A 23353-nucleotide genomic window follows, 5' to 3' on the forward strand; every position below is an offset into this window, starting at 1 on the left:
ACACGTATAGAGAAAAAAATCAGATTTGTTATTGTTATGTAAGGGAATATACTAGATATCATGTTTTTGCCTTTGGATTTAGTGTCAAATTGTTATTCCACTTATAATTTAGGTGGCTTGTCTTAATCAAACTCTGTTGATTGTAGAAAGTGTATAATTTGGGAAGTTCATTAATTTTATATGCTAACAATCACCTTTCCTACTTACATGTGATGGATTCCTATTTCTATTAGGAAAAGCTTAAGGGTATGTTTATTTGGTAGATTAAATATGGTATTTCACATCATTCTCTTGCCATCTGTCAATTTTAAATTTTCGCAATGTGTGCATCCTCAACTACCATGCATGAGAAGCAAAAAACCCCAAAAAATTAAATATATGGATATAGCAAATTTGCTAACATTGAAGGAGACAAAATGTCCAGCTTCATTACTAGCAAAAAATTACTTATCTTTATATTGTTGCCTTTTTGGTTAGGGCAAAGCTAGAATCAACAACACTCATTGGACCACCCGTCACATTTCTAAAGAATGACCACACCGGGCCTGCTTGTGCCTCTTCTTCTTAGCACTGTCATAGGAAACCAAACTAAAAGGAACCCATGTCCCAACAACCACTCCATCTTTAATATACAGGCCAACATTTGGGCTGATGAAGTGATGGTCAAATTCCACCTCTAACAAGGCAAATTTGATAAGGGACTTCCCTTCTGCTCTGATAATCTCTTTCGCCTTCAAATCCAGTAGAGTGGCAATAAACATTGTAACTATGTTAGAATTGAAATAGTACCTGTGGTTTGTTAACCAAATTTATTCCCTCAGTACCATTTGAATAACATTGATCACAATACTAGGTTTTGTTTTGAAGACCTTCCGTAGGTTAGTAGAGAGGTCAAGAACTGACCAGATATGAGGTTTGATGCTTCATAGTTACTAATCTTACACTGTATACTAGAGTAGGGGTCACTCTATCCTTAAGGCAAAAAGATAGGGAAAGATGTAATTCTTCTCAGTTTGTCCAACCTTTATATAATAAAGGTAGTGTGCTTTTTGAATATAAATGTCAACCTGATCAATGTACAGGTGCATTATTTTCTTGTGCTTCCAGCCGTTGACATGCTTCTTGAGCTATTGGTGTTGGTCTCTCATGATTTTGAGTGTTCAGCAAACTTTTAAACCATTATTTGTTTGATGATCAATGCTTACGTGTTTTATTTTAGAATATCTAAAATGATGTCAAAGGATTTCCATGCTTTCACATGCCTTGTTTATTAAACATTTATGTTCCTTATCAACGGTATAATTTGCTTGGGGAACCCTTATTATGGATGGAATTAAAGAATATTGCAGAGCTGCCCTGCACCTGCACATGATGTACACCAAAGTTTTTAGATATGTCCAGGCCAGGCACAGGAAAATGCTTTTATTTCCGACTTGTTGTTCGTGCTTTGCTTCAATTTATGCAAAGCTGCCCTAAGGATTTTGCCTTGTACTCTCTTATTATGCAGCCTACACTAGATGGACTTAGATTCCAACTTTGGGATTTGTTGTAGAATTCTACTCATATTAAGGGTGTGATAATATGCTATAAGAAAAAGTTTTAGGATATGGTATTGTGTCGGAAAGGATTATATTTCCCATCTTATTACTTTGAACTTGTGCCTGATTGTTATTATACGTATAATTTAGGAGCTTTATTAACAAACTTTTGTTGATTGCCCCAAGGGTTGTGACATGCAAGTTTAAAGCTTTGGTGTGTAATTAGGAAATTTGTTATTACCGTCTGCTACTGACATTGTTCCTACAAAAATTTAATGAAATATTATTTCATTTCTGTTGCAGGTAGATTCATATTTGCAGATACTTGGCGAGCCAAAACTTCCTTCTATTTTCTTACAAGTATGTTTCCAAAAAATTAAAGCTTATTATTTGCTTTCTGATTCTTCTTTTGTATGTCTAAATAGCTATTTATGTTGATCATTAATTAGTAGCAATTACTGACAAATTCTTGATGAAGGTTGTTTGTCCTGGACAAATCTTTTTAGAACTTGTTGTTTTATGCTCTATTTATTTACTATTCCTCCAGGTCATTTGCTGGGTTTTAGGAGAATATGGAACAGCTGATGGAAAATACCCTGCCTTATATATCATAGGAAAACTATGTGATGTTGCTGAGGCCCATTCAGGAGATAATGTTGTCAAGGTGTGATTACTTAAAGCTTTTTCTCATATATTAAGATAATTGAGAGGATCTATGAAATACGTTGATTTTTCATCATTCTAGTATTACCTTATTTATATAAACATTAATTGTTCGCATACATAGTTGTGATTTGGGCCTTTAAGGTCTAATCCAATACTAGACCTTATGTTCAGTCATTGTCGTTAAGTTATTAACAGTAAAGCCAATATTTTCACAGCAAATTGTGCATCAACATTACTTAAGTTTCTTTTCTACTTTAATAGTAACCTATTTCTGTTAATTGCATCTTTAGTGATAACCTATTTGGGTATGGTGATTGTTGTCTCTGAATCAAGAGCATTTAAGTTATAATATTAAATTTTGTATGTATCCAGATGATACATTATATTTGTACTAACAGAGAGAATAGATTGTATGTTTTCAAAGTTTGGTTGTTGGTTGTCCATCCAGGATTAAGTATAGATCTGAGTTTTGGTTTTTAGTGATGAAAAGTAAAGATGGCCTTGTAAAAGGGCCTTCTCAGTGATGAAACAGCTTTGTAGGTCTGCAATTTTGGTGGCTGGAACTAGTTACAATCAATTAAAGCTAACAGCCTGCTAATACCCAACTAAATTGACGGTAATTATAACTAGAAAATATGTAGTTCTTACAGCTATCCATCGAACCTAAAGAGTCTGAGAGGGACATCGACTTTTGGAAGATAAGCCTAACACAGAGATGTACATCTTTCATATATTAAAATCAACTTCACATATGCAGATGCTATTATTTTTCTCGAGTTTCTAAATTGCTTGAATGTGATAACTTATAGGACTGGACTACAAATAAATTGGATTGAATTGGACAATGCATGTTTTTCTTCTTGTAAAGTCCCTTAAAAAATAGCAAATGAGGGGAAAATTATTATATTTCATTCTGTTTGAAGTTAAATTCAAAGATTACACAAAGCTTGTAAAGATCCTTGTTCATTTTTTTTCCAGTTTTATTTTATCTTCCAATGATTAAGGGTTTGGTATTCTTAAAAAACATATTGCTGCCTTTCTTAGGAAACATTATCAGACTGGAAGAACATATACTTTGTATAGTTCACAAATGATTCGTAGTAAAGAAACATACCAATATTTTATAAGCTCAATACATTTCATTCACTGATGATTGTTCACATACATAAATACAAAATAACGAGTCTTTCAGTTTGTTCTTCACAAATAACAGAGGAAAAAGCTCAACACACCAGCAATATTAGATACCTTCCAAGGGTCCCACAATCTGTCAAGGACAAGTGGCAGGCATCGACGTCCCAGCTAGACTGGTAGATTATCAAAATGGCATTCCAGCTCAGCTTTGTAATAGCTTCTTACAGAAAATAGATCGTTCGGAAGAAAGAAGATGGCTGCAAAAGGGCTACTTGATTGGCACATATACTCACACTTAGCACCCCATGAAGATGGTGGCCAGCAATGGAAGCTGAATCCATATTAAACTGCTTTATATATTTCATTGCCCATCTCCACACATATAACCCTTAGTTGCCAATTTGTGAAATGAATCCGACTTGGGCACGTGAATCAGATCTGTGGATTCCGGGATTTTTTTTCCCAATAATGAATTGTGGAGGATTTATGCATATATATATATATATTATATACACTAAACAATAAGAGAAACATACATAATTCTAAAACTAAATCATTTCATAGTCTAAATCTATGATTCTAGTATGCATCTATGAATCTAGTATACTTGATAACTGATCTATATTCACGATTATAAAGAAAATCAACACATTCACATTGAATTACTGAAAGTGAAAGTTTGTAACATTCAAAATATTTTAATGAGAGATGGATTCGTGTTGAATCACTACTCATGAAACATGGATCAATGAGTTTGACTCAAAAATCACACAGTTAAATCCTAATAGCAATATCATAATTTGACTTCTTGTGGAAATTATCTCCTACTTATCAATTCAAAATATAGATCATTAAACAAGTTTGTAACATGATTTACTCATAAAAGAGTCAAGAGTGAAGACTAAAGTTTTTGATTTAATCATCAAATGGATTTTCAAGAAAATCCACATCAAAGGGGTACTAATGAGCTGCAAGTGCGATATCTGTATTACCAGAGGAACCCAAATCAGCTCTACCACTAGTAGAGGGGATTTTGAACTCATAATCCTCCTCATCATCCACATCAAGTAGAGTGGATCTAGCAAGATCTTGGATGGTCATATTTAAATCAGGAGTCTCGGGTTCTACATCCCAAAGCTTTTTGGGCCCCTTTTTGTACTTAAGATCCTTTCGCGACAACACGTGCAAATTGTTGTGAATGAACACAAGGTCCTCTACTTTTTTTTGCAGCCAACAAGTTGTGTTTGACTGAGTGGATAAAGGAGTAAGTACTCCAATTCTGCTTAGCTGCATAAGAGCTGGCAACCTAAAGAGAAATTAAAAAATATCAATACAACAATCAAGATAAATTCAAGGAATTGAGAGTGTTAACTTTCAGCTTAAGAAATCAACTTTAGGTGCTAAATTTTACAAATTTACTTGGGATAGGATCTTTATGGCAAGAGGTTGGAGTACGTGAAGTCTTACTCATGAAGGTACAACCATTTAATGGCATCCATCCTGCTTTGGTCTACTATAGCAATAGGGTGGAAATTATCACCTGAGATGAAGGCAGCAAATTCATTCCTCACAATTGCCCCAATTTCTCGATCTTGGAATATTTTAGCTAGTGCCCTCTTATACCCATTTGCAACCTCTACATCTCTGAAAGGTGGCACTCTACCTAGAAGGCGAAGTATATCTGCACTATAGTACCTGGGGATAACGTAAGACAATTGAACATTATCAAATATCAATAGCACAAACATTGGGTAACATAACCATAGGCATTTAATAAGCACTACAATACCTCGGGGATAGAGCATATGCAAGGAGGTGCAAATGTGTGGTCATCTTGTTCCATCGATGATGAACAAGTAAAGGTGTCCTAAGGATCATTCTCCCTCCTATGTATGACCTAGGATATGAGATATGAATAATAATTATAATTAGTGATTATGTCAATTTAAAGTTTAGAATTTGGATATCGCTCAAATAAACAATTGTTGTAAAAGAGCATAGAACTCACCATATTAATCTTTTCCAACATAGTGTCCATGGAATCATAAATATCCCTAAGGCATGGCTCATCACTGTTTGCAAAGCGAAGCATTGCCATTATTGGATCAATGACTTCCAACACATAAGTCACAAGACCCTGCCAATCCTCATCTAGTATCGTTCTTCTCACATTTAAGGCCCTTGCAGTATTGGAATTCTTTCAAATGCTCCATTGTTGGCTAATGACCATCTCTTTCAATGCCTCCTTTACCTTCACAAGTCATCTCAAGATGATTGTGTGAGAGGCAGAGCGGGTTTCAACAACCTAAGAACATGTTAAACTCAAGTTAGTAATACATTTAAAAATTAGAACATGTTAATGTAAACAACAAAAAAAATATTATGAAATCCAATATATATAATTGAATATTAACTTTACAAATTTACCTTCAATAATTCTAAGTCTGAGAAACTCCTAAAAATTGCTTGTGACATGTGGTGATTTGTCACAACCATTTGAATCTCTCTAGCTTCCTCATATATCTTTTTCACCCAATCTATTTCGGTGCCAATTGATTTCATCACCAAATCGAGAAAGTGGATTGTGAATGGTGTCCAAAAGATATGATCATATCTAGACTCTACAATTATCCTTGCAGCCCTGCAAACTTTTGCATTGTCCATGACCACTTGGACAACATTATCAAGACCTACTGACTCTATAGCATCAATGAGAATACATGAAGTAAATTCTGAATCTTTCACTTGCCCTTCATAATCAACTGCCTTCAAGAACATTGCCCTCTTAAGGCATACACCAATAACATTGATCAATGGACAGTGTCTATAATCTTTCCACCCTTCTGAAATAATAGACACACGAATTGAACTCAAGAAGCTCTTATTCGTTGAAGTTCAGCCTCTACAGATTTCCTCTCATCATGTGATATGGTAGTGCACAACCTCTCATAACTAGGTGGTCTGTAACCGCGAGGTGTTTCATTTATTGCTTGCACCATTTGCCTAAAATAAGGTGATCTTGCAAAATTAAATGAAACACCATTTGCAATTAAACAACACCTAATTTTGTGATCGACAATGTCTCTCAATTCATTTTGGAATGACCTATCTAGTGGGCCTCTCTTGCGGGTGAGTGGAGATGGGTCTGCATCTTCATCACTTGTAGTTGGCATGGGCAAAAAAGGACGTGTTCTTGTGCTTGTTTGATTGGATGGTGGTGTTGGTGTATTTGTTCTTTTGGAAGCACCACATTTTGTTTCTGCAACTGCTCTATCAACATTTTCTTGCTCTTTTGCTAATGCTGCTATTTGTGCAGCTGGTAATCCCTTCTTATCTGGCCCACTACCCTCACACATGTTAATTCCTTCACCCCTAGGGCCCAAAAAATGCAGTTCACTCGGGAATAGGAGCTTCTATATTGTACATTGCAATAATTACATTTGCATATGTACAACCCACCCCTAGGACATTGTGTGAGTCTTGTTGTGTGTCTCCATAAAGGCGATCCCTTATCAATTTTGAATCTTGGTGATCCAGCCCCACCCACTGAGCCTTGACTACTCATTGTTCTATTCTTGCAATTTAGAAAAAAGATGAAAGAAACCATGCTTAACACTTACACGAAAACATAAAAATTTGGAAAACTAGAAATAAATTAATAATCTATGAAAGAATTAAAGAATATGGTTGAAATGCGTACCTTAAACACTTCTTGCAAGGTACTTGGAGCTCCACAACTAATCTCCTTCGAATCCAAACACTTTACTTTAAACTAGCAACTACGAGAGAGCAAAATAGAGAGTAAATGAATTTGCATAATGAATTGAAGGGTTGTTTTTAGGGTTTACACAAGAAAAAAAATTTAAAAAACTTAATTGGCCCAACTTTATTATGTCTTTTTGTCTCCCTTTGCCACAACACGGATCCGTGGGCTGCGAATCCTGATGGATCCACATGCAGGATCAAGGATTTGCTCGAATCCTCACAAATCCACTATACTATTAATCTTAGTTACTCTAGTTCGCTACTATGCCCTCCGGACCAGGCTAGGGTTTGAATTGGTACTTGGTCTAGGTACAGTTCGATGAAAATTCAACTAGGGCTCAAAATTTTGGTTACCAGTTCGAAACAGTCCCTAACCAAATCAAACCCAAGCGACTGGCATGCCACAAGTCGGACCACCTATGAATTGCGTGGAATTGGCTCTGTGGACAGCGGAAGAGTGGTTTTTTTGGACATATTTTATATTTTTTGGAGTTCCTTAATCCTAAAAAGTGAATGTGAAAGGCTCATGTTGGCTTCTAACACTCATTTTTGGTGCGCAAGTAGATTATTTTGTCTTGAATATTAATCAAATTTTAATCCATTAGTTGAAACTTGAACTTGAAACAATGATACTTGAACTTGCTGTTATGAATCATGATTTAATTTAAATGTTTTGAATCTTTGATGTTGAACTTGAAATATATGATGGTATGATCACGATTCATGTTGCTATGATTACAAGTTTAAAGTTTATGCCTATGGGGTTTTTGTTGTTTAAATGATTAAATCTATGTACTTGGGGGATGCGTCCTTGCCTAAAAAGCCAAGGTTTTTGAGTCGAGGACGTCCGCGAGACAGGGGATGGGTATGGTGTTGAAACTATAGCCTAGAAATCAAAGATAATAACCAGCAAATAGAAAGAGAAAACTGAAACAAAGAACACCAGAAATATCTTGGGAAAACCTTTCGAGAATGAAGGGAAAAACCCAGCCACACAACAAAATATATCTTTATTGATAATAAAAGTTCAAATGTACAATACCTATCGCTTAATGCGATATATATAACAAAAGAAAAGACTCTTCACATTATAACCGAAGGTCTCTTGAGATTCTTATAACTCCTATAATTAAATATGACTCTTCGAATATTCATGCCTCAATGCATGAGAATGACTCGTCATTTACATTTAATGTTACAAATTAAAACTTAAGTGTCTTTTTCAGCTGAACGTAACAATAACGGTAATAACGTTCATATTTCTAGAGATGAAGATCTCTATCGCAGCTACAATCTTCAACACTCCCTCTTAGCCAGAGAGAGATCTTTAGCTGAACAATCACACAAGACTGCAACCAAAATGTTAATGATGAAATTTTATCCCATATATCCTATTAGATTCATGGAAAACTATAACAATCAATCATATTCATGGAATCGCTCAACATGAAACCTTGTAACAATTAATCACATTCATGGAATCTCTCAACATGAAAAGATTTGCAAGACTCACAGCTAAGCCTTTGTTCACTGACTCTCTCAACGTGAATTGTCATGGAATCTCTCAACATGACATTCAACTCCCATCATAGAATCTCTCAACGTGATGACATCATGGACTCTCTCAACATGATGTTCACTATCCCATAGTGAAAGAGTTATCATAGCTGATCTTACAATCTCATTTATTCACACAAGAATAGAAATATGCATAAAACAAGACTTAGTTCCATTTAAATCTCAAATTTTACAAATACCATAAGCATAAATGAGAGTAAATGGGATTTCATAAACACTCCCTCTTAACTATGGAGCCTCTCTTTGAAGCACAAGCTCCCTCTGAGCTTTGTATCTGAATGCAATAATATATTTTGAACAATATCTCCATCTCATGATTCTTGTTGCATCTTGCAACCGATAGAGATTAAATCAATCTATCTTAAAAAAACATATATAGAGATAAGATTTTGAAATAAACACTATAGAATACTTATCTCTCTCTCAAGCTCAACATCTCCCTCTGGAGCTATATTTCTTATCTTGTTACATCCAAATAAGATTTGAAATAAACATTATAGAATACTTATCTCTCTTTCAAGCTCAACATCTCCCACTGGAGCTATATTTCTTATCTTGTTACATCCTGCAAGTAACCAAGAGAGATAAAATCAATTTATCATAAAGAAATATATATACATTATGACAACATAAAATGGCAGGATACTATGCCACTACTCAATATTCCAACTTTGCATGCTCATGTAATTATCCCATGTGCAAACTATAAATTCTTCAAATAGCTCTTCCCATGAGATATATCTGTCTGCCTGTGACTTGTTTATCTGCTCCATTGAGGTGCAACAAGCACAAGCACCGATGATATCATAAATCATGTACAGGTATATCATACCAAATAAGATTGAAATAATCTTTGGCATTGATCCATTTCTCCATTGCAGCACGTAACTTGACCGCTCCAAAGTCTTTGTGAATTTGCTGCATCCCTATCCCACAGTCATATTGAGGGTTGAGCATCAAGCGTACTAGCCATGTACATTTTTCTTTGTTCAACAACCGCCAAGGAGCCTTCAAAAATAGGCATACTCGTCTTAAAAATATCGGCGACTCAAATTTGATGGACCCAATTGTGCACCCAAGCATGTCCTGCAGACATTGCCTTACACGAGAGCAATTAATAACCGTTATAAAAAAGATGCAAAAACGATAATCCATAATATGTATTTAAGTTGTAACGTATTGCATGATATAAAAAGCTTCTCCATCTTCTATTTCCTTCCAATTCCTGGGTGTCTATGTTTCCGATTTTAAAATAAATGACACCATTTAAATAAAGTTGAGCCCGCAGAAGATTGTTATTAAGCAAGGGATTGCTAATATAAAAGCTAATAGACGGCAGTAGAGGCAAACACTCATGCCACAAATTTGAATGAGAATCGAACACTAGAGTATATGGTTGCTTCTCGCTGATAGAGCCGCCTATCATCACAAACTATTAGAGCATTTTGTGTATAACAAATTTCAGCATAGTATACGTTCCCTAAATGCACTTCAAAAGGCACTAGCATATTTTTCAAAACCTTTGTCACAAGGTTGTACACTCACAACACATGAATATAAAGAAAATCATTTGGATAAAAAACACATCAGCCCATTTGATATGGTAACAATCACAAACCTCCCGTTTTGAAAACCGTCTAAGCTCTCTAAAGAAAACCGAACAATAGAAAGATTACCTATTTGGGAGTTGTAAGAGTAGAATTCGTATTGTTCTGGCGCCAGTCATTCATCAGTGTCAGTGAAACTCATTATCGATTCCTTGGGACAATTCAAAACCTGGATCCAAAATGAGGGTGCGCCACCTCTTTCGCACTATGGACATTTTGAGCACATCTCTTGTGGAAAGCCTAGAAAGTATGTTTGTAAGCAGCTCATCAAGGCATTTCATTTGCTCTGCACTGCTTCCTGCTTTCGATCTGCAAATGCGTGACATTTTCATGTCGCACAAAACAACATTTTCCTATGGCGGGACATCAATGAGAAAGTGTGCTGAGAATTTAGGTATTGTCTAAACAACAAACTAAAACACGTGATCCTTTCAACTTCAAATCCAGATTTAAAAAACTAAAATTATCAAAATGAATTTTATGTTTTCACATAACTATGTGATCATGATCAAGATAAATGTTCAAAAGTAACAGGCACTATGCATACAAATATAGATGGTATGGATTTTGTAGAAGTGCCTTGGCTATCATTACTGCAAGAACCTGTTAGCTTATGTAGTAGTTCATTCAAAACACCATGCAAGAACCCATAAAACTTTCAATCGTGTTTGACCAATAAAAATCTGAAGACACAATTAAAAAATAAAATATTAACCTTTCTAAGCTGATATCTAAGCTAGCTCTGATACCATGTTGAAACTATAGCCCAGAAATCAAAGATAATAACTAGCAAATAGAAAGAGAAAACTGAAACAAAGAACACCAGAAATATTCTGGGAAAACCCTTCGAGAATGAAGGGAAAAACCTAGCCACACAACAAAATATATCTTTATTGATAATAAAAGTTCAAGTGTACAATGCCTATCGCTTAATGCGATATATATATAACAAAAGAAAAGACTCTTCACATTATAACCGAAGGTCTCTTGAGATTCTTATAACTCCTATAATTAAATATGACTCTTCGAATATTCATGCCTCAATGCATGAGAATGACACGTCATTTACATTTAATGTTACAAATTAAAACTTAAGTGTCTTTTTCAGCTGAACGTAACAATAACGGTAATAACGTTCATATTTCCAGAGATGAAAATCTCTATTGCAGCTACCATCTTCAACATATGGGACGTCCTCTCGCCATCCCCAATTAGGCAAAAAATGCAGGGGACGTCCCTGGTACTTGGGAACTTCTGGGAGAAAAAAAGAAGGGGATGTGTAGAAGTCCCCTAACCGTACCAGGGATGGTTGGCTGTCCCCTATTTTTGTGAAGCTTAAATTTTCTTTTAAACAAAAAACTTTGTTTTGTTTGTCGCTACTTGGTTGTCTAGTGGGCTCTGCCCTTCCAAATGCCCTAAAAGGTAAAAAAGACCACATTATGGTTGTTTTGTCATTTGTTTGGTTTTGCTTGTGAAGTTGGAGTGTGTTGCAGCTGGCTGGGGTTTTCATTTTGCAAGAAGAGGAGGTGATTTTTTTGCTTCCAAGAGCTTGAGCAACAGTTTGCTTCATTTTTGTATATTTTGTTTTTTATGTTGAACTTGAACATGATGAAACTTTATGGCAGCCCTCTAGCTTTGGGCCTATTTAGATTTCCAGATTTTTATGATATTGTTCACTGCTAAACTTATATTTAAATATTTTTGTTCACATATCAGTATGCATATTGACAATTAAGTACTGAAATCAGTTATTATTTCCTAGATGGCATTCAAATGGTGTATGTTAAGGTTTTGTAATGTTTAAGATTGTACAAATTTTGTGCTTAGTTTCATATGAATGACATGTATATTTGAAAATTTTAGGGTATATTTTAAAATTTCCCTATATATATAGCCGTCCTCGTTTGCTGTCCCCAAAATTGTCAAAAAAATTTGCCATCCCGAAAACTTGTTTCATTGTCCCTTGCCGTCCTTGTCCAGGAAACTCGGGGTAACATAGGATTAAATCATATGATTTTATGACACTGTTTGACATTCTAATTTTAACTTATGCGTCTAAGCTTCGTAATTGTGCATTTATATAATTTTTACATGTTTTTGTACGAATGAACCCAAACGAACGCAAACCCCTTTCCAAAATTTTAAATGGATTGTTCGAATGTGAACTCGAACTTGTAACTAAGCTAATAATAGTCAATGCCGAGCTGAAAACAATGACTAGCAATGATGTCTTAATCCTCCTGCATTGCAATAAATCAATAGCAATCCTCTGTACTTTATCTTGTTTGCAAGATTTAATCAATAATGGAAGTCTGTAAACATTGAATTTAAGCATGAAATTAGAATAACTCCAGCTGCAATCAACTATGGAAGATATTTCAACTCTAAAACAAAGTTCCCTTAGTGTTCCCATCCTCGGGTTTTGCTCCAACATGAAGCTTCAAATTCCAAAATAGAGAAAAATAGACAAGCACATCCAAAGGAGATCTCAATTCTCCTTTCTAATATTTTCCTTAGAACATTGCCAGAGGGCTTTTCCAAATGCTTGCTTAAAATATTTCATTGAAGTACCTTTACAAAGTTACTTTTATTATTCCCTTTTATAATCACTTACATCACTTTATAAATTAGTTAAAATTACGTAATTAATTAATTAACTAAATTTGTTCCTTGATGTCCCAAAATTATCCTATGAGAATTATGTTGGGTGGATATTTTGCAACCAACAGTTTTGGGTAAAAATTCAGTTGCAAAATAGGATGACCAGCCACAGCATGTGAAACAGAGTCTCTCTTACCTTAAAGGGAAGGCTCCCCCTTCTCATCGTTCCTTGGATCAACTCAAGATAAGCAAGAAGTCGAGAGATTTTGTAAAATGGGTATTACCAATATCCTTTCTTCTTATCTTTCAAGAAAGAATCCACTTACTCGTGGAGCGAGTAATGGGCAGGGTGAATCTCTAGCTACACTTCTATCAAGAGCTGGAAACAGTGATACTGATAAACCTTCACTAACTCAAAGGCTAGCTGAAAATGTACCGGTTTGGCTCTAAGTCCGCTTGTACTTCTATATGAAAATACTTTACAATTAGGGCACAAAGACTCCTAAAAGTAAGAATAACTTAACTATTTTGCAAATTAAGAAAGAAGTATAAGCTGTAGACAAAGCTTCTAGCTATACACTTCCACAATTGGTCCTGGTCAAAGCTCTGGCTCCAGTTGGTTCTTAACCTTTTTCTATTCAATTCACGAGATGCAGTTACCAAAAACACAAGATAATGTGAATCAAAGATAATTGAATTATAGACAAAGCTTATAACTCATGCAAGTAACAATCTTACTTAATCAAAGTTAAGTGTCAAATACTCCTTTGTATTCACTTTCTCTCAAAATAGTGCTTACACAAACAAAGTTCTGCTAGCACAATTTCTCCAGATCTCTCTTGCATAAAGATAATGATGATTTTACAATGAGTGGGCACTCCTTTATATAGGCACAGGAGTGGAGAAAAAGGCAGAGGAAAAAGTGGGAGCAACTCAACCAACTTTGACCTAGTCTAACTACAGGAGATATTAAGGGTTACATGCAACTGCACATGCAACTTGCATTACATCTTTTACATTCACATGTAACTCACATTACATTTAATTACACTTTGTTATTAATGCATCCTTTACAACTACTAACATGAAATAAAAACAAAACAACAATCTTAGAGATTGTTTCTCAGTGCCTTGGATTTGACAATGATGTCACGTACCATGGGAAGATCAATAATCTCCATGGTCTTCGATATGGCCTCTACTCTTATTGCATTTGCATATGCTGATTGTACAACTTTGGAATTTGCTGCTGTAGTATCTAACAAATGTTTTGTCAAGGATTTATACAAGACAAACTTGTTCATTGTATGTGAACCAAAGTCTTCAAAATCTACATCAGCATTGATCCTGATTGTACATTCTGAGCTCACTCTCTCTGCTGCAATAAGATTACAAGATTCATCAATAATATGGCAACCCATCTGTTCCAAATCGCAAGTAACACTTGTTTCAATTGCTTGACAATCTCCAAAGGCCATCTGCAACTTTGTGATCAGCTTCTTCAATGTCTCCTCTTTGTAACCAATGAGTCCTTAAAATTTGAAAAACATTTTACATGACGGAAGAATGTCACATGAGACCAAGGCATCCAGATCGAATTTCACCATTTCATCCCAATCATCAAGGATTTCCTTCAAGTTGTCTGCTTCTTGAGTTAAAGAAGAGATTAAGTTTTGGTCCATTTCATTCATTTGTTTGACATGCCTAAGGATTGCAAATGTCTCTATGATGGTTGGAACCTTCTTCAGAAATGACTTCCTGTATCCAAGACTTGGCAACTTCAACCAGCTTTCTCTCTTTAGATGTTTGAGACATAATAACACTCTGAGAAGATTGTTGTCGAATGACTTCGTTTAGACGAGAGACCTCCTGTTTCAGTTGATTTTTCTTTTCCCAAAGCTCATGATTGCTCTTTGATACATTAGCTAATGCATCTTGAGCATCTTGCAAACAACTCAAATGTGATTGCTTTCTGATTTCAACCTTAGTAAACTTGTAGTCAGAATGAGTAAGTTCCTCAACAGGTTTGTCTACCAGGGGCTTAGCATTTTTAACAAATTTGGTTTTATTGAAATCAACCAAAATCCTGAAAACAATCTTATCTTTTATAGATTTGGATTTGGTCTTCTTAACAGGAAGATTGTCCAGAGGAACAACCACTTTTCTCCTCTTCGTTGTTATTTTGCTTAACCATGCAGGTAGGCTGAAACCTTCATCTATAGAAACAGTGACAGTGGAGACCATTGGCATTGATCTTGATTGTAGTACTGTTGTAATAGAGCAGGATTTAGTTTGCACAGTTGAAGGCATAGGAACATGCTGAGAAGACTCCTCCATGAAAAGCTCAAGCCCTGATAAAGATGTATCAAGTTGGGGAACTTGACTATTGGTAAGAGTTGGAAAATCTTCAAACACATTCACTAAATGTTCATATTGTTCATTTGCAGGGATGCGAGGAGCAACAGAGGAAATAGGAAGAGCCATGGTATTAGCCTCCAACACTGGAATGAAAGTAGTGAAATCAGTGGAGAATGAATCCACATCGTCATCTACTTCATGCAAAAAAGGCTCTTCATGTATAGAAGATGTACAAGCTTGTGTAGGCTTTGAAGGAGATATGATCATGATTTCCCCTTCTTTATTTGAATCTCCTTTATCAGATTCTGCTTTCAATTACTCTTCTGATTCTTCCATTGATTTTTGAATTGGTTCAGGAATTTGAGATGAATTAGCTCATTTTCCGCCCTTCAATTTGAATTTGAGGGAACCCTTAGCATCAAATTATGAGGCACCATCTTTCCTTGTGATTTATAGTTTTTACTTTTTGCCAGGAGGACTAAAACTTCCACAGTCCAAGCCCATCTTAGGATTTACTCTTTTAAGGCCTTTACTTTTCAACCATTTGTTGGTGTTTGCTAAAATGGATTGAAATCTATCCATGATAGATGTACCTTCCTTTTGTTGCCACTAAATAGAAAAATGACACTTCTTATCAAAGTCGGCTTGATGAAATTCCGGATCAAGGATGTTGCCATCATCTTCAACTTGGAAATTTGAAGGGATCTCTAACATGTTGAGATCGATTATCTACTGCAAGGTTAATCTGCAGTAGTCCATCTTCATGATGTCAAGTTTTGCCCTCATATCAATCGAGATGTCCTCGATGTGATGAACATGAGTGTAAGCTCTTTTCATTTGAGAGTTCATCTTTTGGTAGTCAAAGTCAAATCTGGCCTTGAACTTCTTCAAGGTGATCCATTGCAACTTTGCTTCCATGTTCTTTGCTTTAGGCACAAAAATGATCGAATAATTGCCAATAGCCAAAGGTTTAGTTGAGGTAATGTCGAAACCAGTTTATACATAACATGCTGATCACTCTGCACGTCCATAAGCTGTCTAGCTAACTCCATCAAGATGATTCGATCTGTGTAGCATACCTAGGTAAGGTATACAACTCACCTTTGAAATATCCAACTCTCGAGTATGTGAAAGTGGGAAATCGAATAAAAATACAGCCGTATTGGTTCACCTTCTCCCATGCTGCATCAGATACTGTTTTAACAGATAAATGTTTATTGAACAAACACCAGAAATGCCCAAAGAAAGGATCTTGGATTCTTCTGTAATGAAATTTGCTATTTGCCAAAGTGATTTGGTCATAGTACTCCCAAGCAGGAACTTGAAGATGATCTCCCTTGGTAGAAAGACCAGAGAAAGATCCCATAGCAACAACAATGTAAACAAGGTAAGAATTCTTTATTCTTCATGATTTGAAACATGAACTTCTACATCCATGACTCGAAATCAGTAAAATCTTGTAGGCCACAAATTATGCTGAGAAGGATGATAAGATGATAAGGATGACTTAGTGTTTTCAAGGCATTATTGCATGAAAAATGAGTACATGTAAGTGCAACATGTAACGGGAGATGAAAAGTGAGATGAGATGCGAATGCGGGTGGAGGATGCACTTCACATGTAAGTGCGGGAGGATAAGATGAAAAACATGGAAAGATATAGAAACATGTATTTTCTCACAGAGGTGCAAACACATATGGAGGAATGAAAATGGAAAAATGGAAGTGGGAAAATGAGTTTTATAGTCACTTTTGGTGAAAAAGGGTAAGTCAAAGCATATGGGAAATGAAAATGACATCTTCTTGACTTTTCAATAAGTGACTTTTAATCAAAATTGGACCTTTTGGATGCAATTACACATAAGACATTTCGTGTAATCGTGTCGTGCGAATGTGTGTGAAAAGTGAGATGAGTGAAAATGGAAGCAGAAAATGAGATTACATGCAAGTGCGGATGGTGAATGAGATGAAAAACATGTAATTGCATTCGTTGAGTGAGAGGTGAGGTGTTGTGACATGGAAACAGAATGCGGAACATGATGATGCTTCTGCATGAAGTAAGTAAAAACTAGCACTTGCTCCAAAAAGAGGTGCAAGGGGTACGCCGATAGTTTTTAAATTAAAAAGACAAATTCAAAAGATGTAAATGTAAAACAAATATTTCTATTTGATAGTGTAGATTATATATATAGAATAGAGGGATATACATTTGACATTTGTCTTTTAAGGTTAAAAAAAGTAAAACTATATTATTTGATTTAATGCAAGACATCGAGTTCAATAGTTGATTTGAATTGCACATTTTTTTAGTTCTATTGAAATTGTAAATAGAAACGTAACAATACACATAGATCTCATCAAGGAGGCACATCGAACCCATGTGCATACTTAATGGAAAATGCTTTAATCATAAAATGTTAGAAAGTAGAAATAGTTTTCATTAAGTTCTTTAAATTTGACAATAATCCAATTTGCTAAGCATGACTAAGGCTAGAAAGTGCAATTTTTCATATTAACAACATTGAAAGTTGCCTAAATTTTGTATAATAAAAAATCATATAAATAATATGCAAAAGCTTTAAAATAGAAAATCATTCAACTTTGTAATACGACACTACAAATCCTATAAAGTCTAGCTTGTTATTTTCTAGTTCAATTGCTAAGATGAGAAATCACAAAATGAATACTAAATTAAGAATTAGATGGCCTCTATGAAAACTTTTGTAACCATGCATGTATGTGCACATTAGAGTGGAAGGTTGAAGGTAAGTAAAAGTGCTGAATGAGAAAAATGGGAGAGAAAACTTTGAAAGGTAATATGGGAACAAGTGTAGTGCCACACAAAAGGTGTGATGCTAACAAGAGAAGATTCGTAGATAAAATATCTATAAAATAAAAATATTGTGGCAAAAGTATGAGTTTGAAAGAAGTGTGAATAACTTATGTGAAAAGTAAGTGACCTTTGCTAGTTGGTAGCTCGCAGGCTTCGTGCCTTGTTAGGTTGCCTCGCTGGTCTTAACCCTCCATCAAAAAATAAAAATTAAGTGACATCCCACCAACTCAAAAAAAAATAGAAATTAAGAACATGGTAAAAATAGCTTAACACAAAAATATGTTCCAATTTTTTTTCAATGAAGTCAAATATTTGAAACATCTTCCCTCTCTCTCTCTCTCTCTCCCTCCCCCCCCAGCTCTCTCTCTCTCTCTCTCTCTCTCTCTCTCTCTCTCTCTCTCTATATATATATATATATATATATATATATATATATATATATATATATATATAGGTTCCTTACATATCTTTGTCCCTAAAAAACTTAGAAACCAAAGTAAGAGAATCATATTAATTTGAACCACCCAATGTTATTAAAAAAATTAAAAACATCTCCAACACCCTAAATATACAATCTCTTGAATGTTTCTTGGCTAAATACCTCTTTTATTCATCCAATTGCATTAAAAGCCCTTCTCGGAAATGCATTACCCATAAGCCATAATACCTAACCTTAATCATCGTAGGGGTGAAAGCATGTACATTTTACAAGTTAGTATTTGATGTTGGATCAAATGCCAAAAACTTCTAACATTCCTAAAGATCATCTCAAGCTTAGCATATCTAAGTGAAACACTAAAAGATGCAAAAGATCATATAGGTAGGTCATCAAATACAAATGATTTCATGCCAATACTAATATTTGTCACTAGTACATTTTTTAATTAATCATAACAACTTTCAATTTCATTAAACATCAAAATATAATATCATTTAAAGTTACAACACAAATTTGAATTACAGATCACATGCTATAAATGATAAATTATTATTTTGTCATAAATATTTAAATTATTATTTAGATTATTTTTAATAAAAATTTAGAACTAATATAATTGTGTTAAAAAGAAAAATTGAAACGAAATAATTAAAAGTTGAAAGGCCAGAGTAGGATGAAGAAAAGGCGAGGGCATGAAGAAATGATACAGAAAGGTAATTTCTCGATAAACTATTCTCCATTGGAACAAAGTATTCTATCAATAAAATTAGATTTAAACCAAATCTGAAATAATATTAAATTAAATAAAACGTATTTGAAAATTGCAACTCCACGTACAAATGCTCTCTAAACTTGTCCTTACTCCATAGGATGCTTGAGACAAATATTGAATGGCTAATACAATAGTAGCCTTTCTCTATTTAGATCAAGAAATTATCATTGTATAAATGTGAAATGGTTGTTTACACCATGGACAAATATCATCTTCCGATTCACAATTTTGGAAGTATTACAACACAAAATTAGTAATACAAATGAGATGTGATGGTCAAATCATGACGCCTCCAGAAGATCTCATGTTACCTACTGAAAGCCATCAGACATGGAACTTCCGTGCCCCTCAAGTCTCGATCGAGTTGAAAGCATCCACTGCCAGTTTAGGAAAGTTAGAATGTTGTCCGTTTGGGAGACATGTACAACATACATTACACATTGCAAAATACACCCACCTTACACAAAAATACCCAAATGAAATGGAATACAACTCAACTTCTAATGGCTACACTTAGGGTCTGAATCCTTGTATCAGATTTTTCAAAATGATTGGTTTTATTTTTTGAGATTTCTACATGTAACAATGCTGTATACATTTTGCTTACTCATTAATGTTGATACCAAAGAAATATATAAGAACAAATCAAAAAACATAAATAGAAATACAAATGTACTTACATTGCATATCTGACTTTGGTGCAACTCCCGAGAAGCATGCCAGTTGGTTCCACTCCCACTGCAAGATATATTGCTTTAGAGGTGATGGAAATAGGCAGAGTCCAATAGAAAGCTGACGTTTTGAGATTTTGGGTTCTCCTTATAAAGTTTGTCATATGTAAAAGATCTAATACACACTTCCATAAATGAGGACTTTATTGACTTGCCAAGATGGGTTGGGTTAGTGGTTTGTGAGGAGTTGACAATTAAAGTATTTTCAAAAGGCAAATCCAATAATCCCACTCACCAAAAATAGACTCCATCTGATAGGAACACAACTTATGTTACACCTTTATGTTATTTTGTAAGACCTTTTCTAATTATCGTGATTCTAGGTTGACAAAGTGGAAAAATAGTGTGTAGTCATCATTCTAAATGAAATGTGGTACAATAAAACGTAGCCATGAAAAGAGATTTGATAATAAATGACATGATTCTTATAAGAGATAAGCCAAACAATAGAAATTCAAAGAAGCACAAGAATAAAATAATATTGTATTAAATTAAAAAATTCATATCAAGAGATACCATTGGCCTCTTCAAGATGGTGACCTCACATAGAAATAGTTAATACAACAGAAGTAGTAGATAACTCATTCTCATATCAAACTCTTTATTTATACCATATCTATCCAAAATAACTACTATTTATCAAATATGTAGAATGAGCCACTTGAACCAAAAAGAGAAACTTATCATGAAATACAAACATTCAATGCTTTTAATAAAAAACTTGATGCAAGAAAACTATTTATAAACATAAAATGGGTGGAAGATGTTTCATACCTTGTTTATCATTTACGCACGTTACAAAAATTAAATGTTAGGTGGAAAAGATACACCACAAGAATAAGGGTTAGAAAGGGAGATGCAACTAAAATGAATGAATAACATAGTTAAGATTTTAAGATATAATTTATTATTATTATTATTATGTCATTTTTTTTTCCACTAGGATGGATTGGACACCTACTTTCTATTCCACTTCAATTGAGATAATAGGTCATTGTGGACTCTACACATGTAAAGTAGTGGGGAGTTGGTAACCACACCAAGTATATGATGCAATAAGACAAATTGTATTATACAATTTGAATTTGCAACTTAGATGGACTTATTTGACAGTCTTCACTAAACCAAAGCATATACATTTGAAAAGGTAACAAAAATAAAATCAACAAAGAAATCATTTTCCTTCACTTAAAAAAAATCATCAAGATATCTGTGCTACAAATCTGTAAGAACATATTGATTAAATGTTCACATCCCAACCTCCCCCTCTCACTCACCCTCCCCTAATTTTGATGATGTTTGTGCTACAAATTTGTAAGAACACATTGATTAAATATGCACATCCCAACCTCCACCTCTCACTTGCCCTCCCCTAATTTAGAAGTTGGTGTGAAATCCTACTAAATTCAAACTGATAATGGATCTTATTTAATATCAAGAAATCGCATCCAATCAATTTTCCAACTCAATTGCATTGAAAGACAATGTTGAGATCTATTTTCATTAAAAAATTAAATTCCCATCTATCATACAATGGCTTCAAGGCCGTGGGACGTAATACATGTATAGCTCTAGAATACTTCATCATCGACTCTTCTTCTAGTCGTTCAGTAGGTAGTTTCGCGAACCCAATGGGAATGGGCTGAGTCGACTTACAATAGAGTTTCCCCAAAATCCTATGCTTTGTATTATTTGGAGAGGGAACAACGATTTTCTTCTCAGTGCTATGAAGAGCTGCAAGAATGCTAAGGTCTACGCCCTCGTCAAATCCTCGCGGAGACTTAAACACTATTATTACTATAATCCAGTGGAGATGTAGGGCTTCTGGTACTTCCAGACAAATCGCCTATATCAAGAATCGCTAATTTCTTAAAATTGAAGCACCAAATATTATTACATCAAATATTCTGGTTATATGTGGGCACCAATATTTAAAAAAATCTTGTATTCATTTTTAAGTGGGATGATGTTGAGATCTCTCCAGCTGTCTCCTACAAAGTTATTATTGTTGTATCTTCAAATCTGGCCTACTGCCTTCATTTATCTGTCTCGTTGAAGATAAATGCTACAACATAGTATATTTTAAATAAGATCAGCCCAAGTCAACTTTTCTTCATCCCAAGAGATCTATTGAAAAGCTAAAGGGAAGGCGCAGACATCAAGCAATTGTTGTGAATCCTATCTTAGTAAATGCAGCAAATATGATGATTCCTATCTAGTAAATACAACAAATATGGTGATTTCTATATTAAGAGTTATCAATAAGTTCAATATATGTCACCAACTTTTCTCCATCCCACAAAACCTTTGAAAAGCAAAAGACACCTTCGTCAAACAAACAAGGTGATTTCTATCTCGACAAATACACATAACAGATGTAGAGGATACAGCAAAGTCTGTTCCTTTCTTCACAGGTAAAAAATAAAGTTAGTTCGGAAAATTAAACCCAAAACAATTTGCATACCAAAATCTTGCTACCACAACTGCTAACTTTATCGTGAATAATGAAAAGTTATGTAGCACGTATTTCCATATACGTTATTGCAAATCATATGGATCCAAATGACCAATTATAGTGGTTATCGTATATAAACAGTGTGAATTTGAAATCTTATCCTGTTAGCCAGTAGAAACAAGGAAGGGAACAGATATGCCAAAGTAAGATTACGTACCAATCATGCAAGACTGGGCAACAAAGCCTCGATCAAGTATAACTGGAAGTGTATTTGAACCGCTAGTTAGTATAACATTCATGACCCAGACAGATTTCCCTGCAGTCAGCAAAGCCGCATTGAAGCCTCCATACCGAGCATTCATATCCATCACATTCCGAATCATATTAAATGGGGGTAGGGGATCCGCTTCCCTTGGTCTCTTTGGATGGTCAGAAAATATCAATGGGGTACGTAGAGACCAATAGTTTTTCAATCCTGATATCCATGTCTGGGAATCTTGATAAAATTATTCATGTTGTATTCCTGCAAAAAGAAACGTAAAAAGATACCTTCTTAGTCACATTCAAACTAAGCATGTATAAACTTTGTTTAAAGCCTTCAGTGCAGCATGTTACATTGAAATTTTATACTAATAGTAAAAGGAGACTTCTACCTAGCAAGAAGTTCATCACAGTCCAACTCATTCAACCGAAAATGGAATTCAATTGATATTGATTAAAAATGAAAAGACTTGCCATGTATTGCAAGTAAATTTGAACTAGGCATCATGCGATTGGACCAGCTGGACTGATTTTGAATAGGCACCCATTTGCAACTGAGTGTTCCCCCAGTGCATGATAGAAGTGGCTGGTAATAAGGAGACTCTGCATCTTGCCC

The 23353-nt window shown here is 34.7% G+C and overlaps 1 protein-coding gene across 2 annotated transcripts in view; it reads left to right on the plus strand.

Annotated features, from left to right (window-relative positions):
- Positions 1-23353, plus strand: part of LOC149534279 (Adaptin family protein) — a 113928-nt gene that overhangs the window by 46502 nt on the left and 44073 nt on the right. For both annotated transcript variants that reach the window (XM_089805595.1, XM_089805596.1), the window contains 2 exons: positions 1842-1898; positions 2086-2202. In XM_089805595.1, coding sequence (XP_089661721.1) covers positions 1842-1898; positions 2086-2202 — 174 coding nt within the window. The remainder of the gene's footprint in view (positions 1-1841; positions 1899-2085; positions 2203-23353) is intronic.

This window comes from Cupressus sempervirens, chromosome 10 (genome assembly GCF_028749045.1).
Source record: "Cupressus sempervirens isolate cs-2001-9-10 chromosome 10, ASM2874904v1, whole genome shotgun sequence".
Lineage (NCBI taxonomy): Eukaryota > Viridiplantae > Streptophyta > Pinopsida > Cupressales > Cupressaceae > Cupressus > Cupressus sempervirens.